The sequence below is a fragment of the Cupressus sempervirens genome, chromosome 8 (genome assembly GCF_028749045.1).
Source record: "Cupressus sempervirens isolate cs-2001-9-10 chromosome 8, ASM2874904v1, whole genome shotgun sequence".
NCBI classification, from domain to species: Eukaryota; Viridiplantae; Streptophyta; class Pinopsida; order Cupressales; family Cupressaceae; genus Cupressus; species Cupressus sempervirens.
Window position 1 is genome coordinate 799,866,645 of NC_143125.1, and position 9,499 is coordinate 799,876,143.

At 34.1% G+C, this 9,499-nt stretch overlaps 1 protein-coding gene across 1 annotated transcript; it reads right to left on the minus strand.

Annotated features, from left to right (window-relative positions):
• Window positions 1–1,009: 1,009 nt before the first annotated feature.
• LOC149544812 (uncharacterized) lies at window positions 1,010–8,124 on the minus strand. Its single transcript, XM_089795393.1, has 5 exons — window positions 7,864–8,124; window positions 2,752–2,866; window positions 2,326–2,415; window positions 2,122–2,220; window positions 1,010–1,441 (listed from the first exon to the last, which is right to left on the minus strand). Exons 1-5 carry the CDS (start codon window positions 7,929–7,931, stop codon window positions 1,343–1,345), a joined length of 471 nt encoding a protein of 156 aa, XP_089651519.1. The 5' UTR covers window positions 7,932–8,124; the 3' UTR covers window positions 1,010–1,342.
• Window positions 8,125–9,499: the final 1,375 nt, after the last annotated feature.

A 9,499-nucleotide genomic window follows, 5' to 3' on the forward strand; every position in this document is an offset into this window, starting at 1 on the left:
AAACCTAGTTTCAATTATTAATATTAAATTAAAAATAATAAATTGATTTAGAATATTTTTAAATTGTTTTTGTTTCATATTAAGATTGTTAATGGAATATTTATTTTTAAAAAAATTAAGAAAAAAAAAACTCAAATAGATTACTGAAATTTTCAGTTTAAAATTGGTTGTCAGCATAAAAAATACTTAATTAGGGTGGACTATAACCGCTCTAATTAGTCAAATTGAGATAATGTATTTTACCATATTTGTATGTTTCCATTTGTGCTTCTTCCAAATAATATTTGAAGTATGTTTCCATTGTGTGCTTCTTTGAAATAATATTTGAAGTATGTTTCCATTCTGTGCTTCTTTGAAATAAATATTTGAAGTGACTTTGCTTGGAAGATCGAAAAATAGATGACAATAGCAAAAAACAAGTGAAAACAGGAAAGAAGAATTGAAAGTTGGAAAGCAAAAAATTAAGAATAAATGAAAAAGAAAAGTACAAATGAACTAATTTTCTAAATCAAACAAAAAATTCCTCAAATGGTTTAACTTTCTGAGCAGATTAAAATTCAAATTTTCTTACAGGGTGCATTAAGCAAGTTACAAAAATAAATATATCACAAATTCGGAAAAAAAAGTGAACTTACAAAAATGAACCTTGCATGATTGCTATTTGCATATCAAACTATTCAAATATTCAAACTCTCTAGGGTAACAAATTAGGTTCTCAAGATCGGCAACTGTATAAGAGCAAATAGCTCTAATTTCTCACTCCTCCAGTAATGTCACAAGCATACACCGCCAATAGCAAAAGAAAGCATCTGACAATTACATTTAATAGAACAAATACAATTTTCTAAAACTGAATACTAACATACCTTTGTGAGAGTGACACCTTCAAGATTGCAATTGCATGTATAACTGTTCAAATATCAAGCTCTAATATGACACGTATCCACATTCTCCACTAATGACATTAATCTCATTTTGCCAAGTAAAAGAAGGCAATCTCACAATTAGATTGAACAAAAAACAATAAACTTCATAGGTAAAATCTAAAATACACTGTAAAAAAAATTACACCAAGCAGGTTGCATTTGGCATATAAACTACTCAAAATTCTGAAACTGTGACAAATTGAATCCACAAAATCAGGAACTGTCTTATTATTACAACTTTGTAGAACCGATTCCAAAACAAGTAAGCTAACAATATTTTTGCTCAATAAATAAACCACTTTAACCAGATGATGGAGAGCAAAATGTGAACTCAGACATTTGCCTGATAGTTGATGGAAAATGGAAACACCGCTTAAGGTAACTTGACATTGAAACAGCTGAAACATGAGCTTAATCTAATTTGTCTTTGGTTTCGTTACTTTCTTCTTGGGTTTCTTTGTAAACGAATTCTTCATTCCAAGGAAGAAAAGAAGCGCTCCAATCAGTGCCAAATTCTGTTTACATAAGGGGAAAATAAGAATTTAGATATTTACAGAATGCATTCATTTATAAGTTTATAACATGTCGTAAAATTTCAGCAATTATATGAGAAAAGAATTTGAAAGAGGAAAAATGAAGCAGTTATTGCCCCAAGCTGTCATTTGAATAAACTAGAATTTTGTTACAAAATCGAATGCATCTTCATTTCAATCAACTGGTAGAAGTTTAAAAATTAAATTAATTGACATAAAAACTCAACCTACAGTGCCTCCTCATAGAATATAAGACAGTGTTCTAGAAAACAAATTAAATAATAATCAGAAACTTTATTGTTCGGCTGAGGCTAACGATTCACTAAGCAGATAAGTTTAAAGTAATCTTATATACAATGATTCAGTTGCTGCAATGTAAATTTATGCAAGAGAGCATATGATATTCCTAGGAAAAAAAACCAAATAATAACAGCAAATAAGCTTTCTGACCCAGAGATGCCACACATAACTAGCAGCACCAGGGAAAATCCCAAAATCAAACTTATCAAACGCAATTGTTTCTGCATGGCAATGTGTGATTTGCAAAAATATGAATTTCATTACAGACAACTCGTATCCAGATTGCATCCCATTAAGACAAACTGCATATGAAAGTAGCATTAAATTAAAGATCAGAAACACATGATTTTAAAAGTACATACCTTCAGGAACTGAATGAACTCAGTTACATATTCAGATGAGGTCATGTCATAGTTGTAGAAGTCATACACAATTGGTGTCACAACTGCTAAGTAAATGAGCTGCAAGGAAGCCAAAAAGCACTACTCAATACAATGTCTGGAAAAAAATGCAGGAATTGATTCATGGTCAGAATCTAGCTGAGGCACACTAAAAGAAAGACAAACCAGCACATAAGCCGCCAGACTGCTGCCAAAGATGAAAAGAATGCCTCCAATACCTTCTATGCCAATAGCTGCCATTAACAGATGCTTAAACTGCACATGATATGAGACACAATTAAAAACATTTAAGTCACCAAAACTCCACTAAATCAGTGTTGTAGAGACACAAGAGCATGACTTGAGGAGCAGACTCCCCATGTGAGGAATACACTCCAGCAAATGATAACCAAGACATCCAAATGAAGAATACTAAGTCATACGCTTCTTTCCCAGCTTCTTGTTTAAAAATAAGGATTACAGAAAATCAAAAGATTGTGATGGTAACTTATATGGTCTCAACAGACCTCACTTCATGGACAGAGACAGAAAAAATTGATAGTCAAAAAAAATATAAAATAATTAAAAATAGGTGAATATCAGCTCACTTACCTCAACTTCTGGTAACTGAACACCCACAATATTTGTGACATGATTTTTAAACAATGCAACCTTGGGTTCAAAAGTTTTTGCAGCCGTTCCTCCATCAATGCCAAAATCATTTATCCTATATCAGAGTTCCCATGGGATTGTAACTTTAGAATAAGTGATTTAATAGTGAAGAATGTTTCAACATGGAAAAAGAATTTTGAGATAATACAGTGCACATACATTACATCAACTACAAAACCAAAAGATTTAATCTTATAAAGCCAGATCACTGTGGAAACCATAATAAATTAATAAGATCGTTCGTGCTATCTTGTAAAGACTGCCCTCAAACTGTTCTTGATTACCTATACACACAAATATCTTAACCAGTTGTGGATGGATCCTAAATTGCTATAAAATAATTGGCATTAAATAAAATGCATTCAAGTCATCAAGCTAATAGTAATGCCCGAATGTGCTCAATGGACTGACATCGATTAGTTAGTTAATAAACTAAGTCTCAAAGAAGAGTAATGCAGACTAACAAAATGAATGCACCCAAAGAGAAATACCAGACCATGCAGACTAGTAACAAAATCATGTAAACAGTAAAATGAAAGAAACAAATAATGCACGATATATTGAAATCAATATTGATTACATTGCATAATAAGATCATAAGGCAAGTCCTTACCCTAGAAGTTTAAAATCAAGAATTTCAAGACTTGAAAGGTAGGTATTACAATCAGGAACGATTAACCAAAAAGATGACCAGTTGTGTTCCAGTTTAACCTCTGCTAAAAGTCTAATTGATGGGATTCTTATATGTGTCGTCTGTGCAGGGTACGATTGATACATTTTTGAATAATGAAAGTGGCATTTCCTGCCAACTGACTCAACTCACATTCAGCAGCATAATGACTGTAGCATGTCACTTCTGTCTGTAGAAGTCCTTGTATACCGAGCAGTTTGTCCAAAGTGACTCCAAACTACAGAACACAATAAACTTTAACTATGACTACAACTGCAAATATGCAGAAACCTGCAACAAGGCATATGTATTTTTGTAGATTTTGTGATTGGAATGATTATTGGTCCATTACTTGTTTAGACTTATATTTTGGTGGAGACCTGCGGCTAGCATTACCAGCAGGGTAGAGCACCAACACCTCTCACTTGGATCTAAGGATCAGACTTCAGTTTAGTGGGGACCTGCAGCTAGCATCACCGGCAGGGTTGAGCAACAGCAACCCTCACAGGGATCTAAGGGCAGTACACCCGGTGAAGTTGAGAAGCAGCCTCCCCATCACATTTCCTATCATAATAAGATATTGTTATTGGTAAAGCAAATAAAGAAACGCTAATGTCATAGTGCAACCACCACAACTCAGAGGCTATCTGGCATAGTGCAACCACCAAAACTCAACGGCTATCTGAAGATTTTAAACAATGTGACCTGGAAGGGTTCACTCAAGTCACAGAAACAAGATATGCCATCTACTTTTGCTTCCAAGATGCTTGAGATTAAGAACATCTAACATCTTCCAATTCTTTGAAGAACATAATGCTATCATTAAAACCAGTTAAGGCATGTATAGAACTAATCATGCGTACCACAGACATGCAATCAGTTCGCTCAATGGTTTAAAAATACTGTTTTCTTGGCAATTTGCTTCCAAGTATTTCAAGGATTTCAGATAATAAACACTCGAAAATAGAAAATCTAAAAAACTACTTTCTCATGGTCTGCAAGATGCATTGATACAATCTCAAACAGATAGCAAGGCTTTCTACAAAGCAAGTGAAGCCCAAGGACACAAACAATATGATAAAAAATCAACATAGAGGCATCAGGCCTTCTCACATCAGTGGGACTTCTCCCAAGATAGCCAGAATCAAAATTGAAATTCTCTCATTCTGCATGGCGTGACGAAGAAGGCACATGACACTCACAAAGTTCTTTCAAAGACAAAACTAGAATAGGCATTATGCACTTGTGTGGAAAATCTTAAACTGGGAGACAAACAATCAATTGAAACGAGAATTTGTAAAGCATACTTGCAAAAATTTGCCAAAACAAAGATAGATAATTCAAATTTGGCAGAACACTCCAATCGAGTGAACCATCCATGGTATAGAAAATGCTTTAATTCTAATAAGCAATCATATGATGCTCAAATCAGTCATACAGTTAATTGTACATACATTAAGAATGTGTTCCACAACCTAAAGGATGCAATCAATTAATGGATGAAACTATCATTTGATATGGGTAATCTGTAACGAACATCTAATAACTGAATAGATCATTAATCTTTTCATCTTGTTAATGAAGCACATAGTGTGGTCACCAAGATCAACATAAAAATTATGCATCACAAACTTTTGCAAGCATTCTTCTCATTACTATAGAGATATTATAACATCTATGGACTCTTAAATGGTCCACATCTTACTCCATTTCAATTCTTTCCATCAATTGAACATTAATCCTACTTCCATCATATAATGCTTAAGTACCCAGGAAAGACCATGTAAGCTCTAAAAATGCACACATTCTTACACCAGTTCAATCAGTTACCTTTGATTGCACAGCAATCGTCTTCCTAGTAAATAATGTATAAACAAGAAAGGGACACCACATTAGCAGAAAGATCACATGATATTCAAGCAACAGGTTATATAAAACTTGTCAGATTGCACAAATGTATATTTATTGTTAGTATTAACATATTTTGAGCTGGTGAAAACCTACTCCCCTGGAGTCTAGAAAAACACAAATTTCAACAGATGGACCCCTCTAACAGCATGAACGACTACAACGTCATTAACAAAAGCTCTAGCACAGAATGCAGAAATGCAAATTGTAAACCATCTAAAAAACATAGGTATGCCAGACTCAACATGTCTAAAGAAAATCTGGAAAACAATAAAATCACTCAAATGCCATATAAACTACAAAAAATAATGATGTATCCCTTCTATTATTTCCAAATGAATTGTTGTGAACAATTTTGTTGAATATTTTACATCAAAGCTATACACGATATTACTAAGAACCTAAACAAAAAATTGAACAATCCCAAAGAGATCAAGACAGATTCTAGATCCTGCACTTATATCAAGATGAAGTCCTTATCGGCACTAGTAAAATACTATGGCAATATATCCCATCAAATTCTCGTAAAAATTTGGTGCTTATACAATTGAAATAAAGAAATACTTATCATGGCTCCAACCCTCACAAATGAATGCCAGCCTCAACCCATCTAAAGAAAATCTGAAAAGCAATGCAATCACACTCAAATGCCATCTGAACAACAAAAAATTGTACACCCTTCCCTATTGTTTCCAAATGAATTGTGGTGCACAATTTGGTTGAATATTTCACAGCAAGGCATCTAAAGAAACATAGGATAAATCCTTTCTATTGTTTACAAATGAATTGTGGTGAACAATTTTGCTGATCGTTTTACATTAAACTTAAAGCAATACACATTAGTAAATACTAAATACCTACTAAAAACCTAAGAGAAAAGTTGAATAATCCAAAAGAGAGCAGAACAGATGAAATCCTGCACTTATCAAGATGAAATCCTTACTGGCGCTACTAAAATTATAGGTCAATATGTCCAATCAACTTCTTGAGGAAATTTGATGCTTGTACAATTGAAATAAAGAAATACTAACATGGCTACAATCCTCAAAATGTAAAGCCTATAGGATTATTCTTCAAGGAGCTAATTTGTGATTGCTTCTCATGCTGCTGCCTATGGTAGATATGTTCTCCAATTCAGAAATGTTAAATAAAACATTATCTAAATAATTTAGCAATAATCAAGTAACAACTTGTGGTCACAGCACTAAGTCTAGATGGAAGCTCATTATCAGGGAAGAAGCAGCCTTCAGCATAAGGACCAAAGGAAGGAAAAATCTTTGATAACTATGCCACGGGAGTAATTGTTATGTCATTGACATGTAAGGCACCTAAGAATGTGACTAATCCAAATTCCACTCACCACAATAAGGCAGCTCATACTTGCAACAAATACGCAAGTGGCTTGTTTCGTAACAATTTTGAAATGTAAGGCACCTAAGAATGTGACTAATCCAAATTCCACTCGCCACAATAAGGCAGCTCATACTTGTGACACACACACAAGTGGCTTGTTTCGTAACAATTCAAGTAGCATTCCACATGAAAAAAGGCTTACAAATACCAAAAAGCAGCCACGCCTACCTTGGGTCCTCTTAAGTAAAAGCATGTCTCAATTTAGATTCACTTTGAAAACAAAGTCTATGATTCACCGTGAAAACAAAGTCTATGTGATGGTAGCAAGTACTGCTACTGCACACTAGTTCGGTCCTGTAATAGCCCATACAAGCTGGACATATCTACATTCAAACGCATTGAACACACGGATAAAAACAATCCTCTTAACATGTGAAGTGAACATTGAAACCTGATATTAACATACATATCCCTCACATTGTAAAAATATACAGAAAGAATCTGCTAAATATGCAAACACATTTTAGTAGGGCATGTAGCAACTCAAAAGAGAAACACCCACAATAAAACTCTCAAACAACTAAATATACTTTTGATAAAGCACAGATAAACTTGCCTAGATCACATATTAGTAGATCCAATCTTCGAAAACAGCAACAGAGTGCTAGACCCAAAAACGAAATCACTTGTGCAAAAAAGCCATTAAAAAACATTCACTCTTAAGTGTGCGTATGGCTACAGAAAACAACGATTAGCGCAGTACACACCCCTAGCTCCACATCTCATACAATGCCACCAAAATCCCGTATACACGCAAGCCAAGAGCGCCAAATACACGTGGAATGCCCGCTAAGAAACGCCAAACTATAAAACAAATGATCAAATCAAACCTAAATGCTCAAATCTACATTGTTTTTACTTACAAATCACGCCTAGCACAAATCAAGAACCATCATCAAACAACAAAATAAAATCCCATTACTAACACACCCTTAAACCCTTAAAAAACAACATAGCAAATACAAGCTAAGCAACACGAGATCTATTTTTAGACCCGAAAATAACGCCTAAACAGCTTTTTTAAAAGAGAGAGAGAAGAGAAAACCAATCCAAGTACTTACCACTGCCAGGCTGATAAGATGAATAGGGAAGAGAACAGCACCCGACCGGCAAAAGAAATGAAACCCATCGGAAACTAAGCTTCCGAGCTCTAATCCGACACCAAAAAAATCGGAGGAAAGCTCGAAACAAGCAGTAATACAAAATCTACGGCGATCTGAGAGAACCCAAATAAATTTAGCACTGCAAATCGATCTAGGCTTCGCAAGAGGGTTCTCCAACCCAAAAAGGATTATTTTCAAAAAGAGTTCACCCAGTCGCGCAAGTCTCAAGACAGGACTGTTTACTTATATTAATACCGAGCTTAATTTTTTATTTTCATCCGGTTACATTCGTGAGCCTATTAGAGCCGTTGGATCTGAAACGACGTCGGCCGATGGTCCGGATTGCGTTGACGTGGCGGCCAAAGGTCAGGTCTTTCTCGGCTGACGTGTATGACACGTGTGGAGGGTTTTGACTAGGGTAGGTTGTGTTTTAAATGCCGTAGAAGGGTTTTGTTTGAAATTTAAAAAGCTTATTGGTGGAATTGAATGATTTAGAAATAGTCTTTAAATTTGATGGTCATTTTAAAAACTTTATATTAGTTTTCTGATCTAATAAGAAAGTTTTTATATAGGATGAATAATTTTGACTAGGTAATCTAAAAGCTTTTTTCCTTGAGATTAAGAAACAATATAGGAGTTTTTGTTGTCTATCTAATGTGAAGGTAGGGATGTATTCAAGAGCTTTGTTTATAGTTTATTTGTAGATTTAGGCCTGAATTCAATTGTTTTGATTATATTTTAGAAACAAGATTATGTGATTTATATTGACAAAGTCTCAATCTTAAGTAAGGTTATGTTTTAAGGAGGAATGTAAGCATAATAATGGCTTGAGATTAGACTTATTGATGTTATATTGTTGCACCTCACAAGCAAGATCGAGCTTTAAATGTAATCTAAGAGCAAACTCTTCATTTTTTATATACAATATGTGTATAATATTGGATTGTTGTCTACTGTTAAAGTGAATTTATGCTCTTCGACTTCCAAGAGTTTTATTTGTAACAATTAAAAATATTTAAACTATTTTGTCTCTTAAAACATATGAGGAGACAAAAGTATTTGAATGATTCCATATAATTATCATGCCTACAAAATTTAAATTTAATATAAAGCCTTTTTTTTTAAATAAAAAAACAACAAGAGGGTGATCGCATGTGGTACAATAAGAACTAGAGCATTAACAACACATTAACCGCATCTAGTACATTAATAGCATAATATAGTAACCACTTTTTACCTCTATCAAAAACATAAAGTGAACCAGAGTATTTCAGACCAAAATTAAAGCTAGTAGTATAAGCATACTTAAGTGGCAAGTTAAGGTTAAAGATGAATCACACAAGGGCAATAATAGTAACTGTCTTCTTTAACAAACCAACAAAGCCCCTAGGGTTGCCATGAACTAGATAGCAAAAAACAAAGAAACTCTTACACAACTAGATTTTGGCATCCCCATCCTAGCCTCTTGATAGGAGGGTCGAGGCCCTTTCCTCTTTAAGGAATTGAAAGAGCTCCTTCTAGGACCCTCCTTAACTTTAGGATTTAGACTCACAATCATCTCCTATATCATACAAAAAGTGGTCGAACAAGTGCA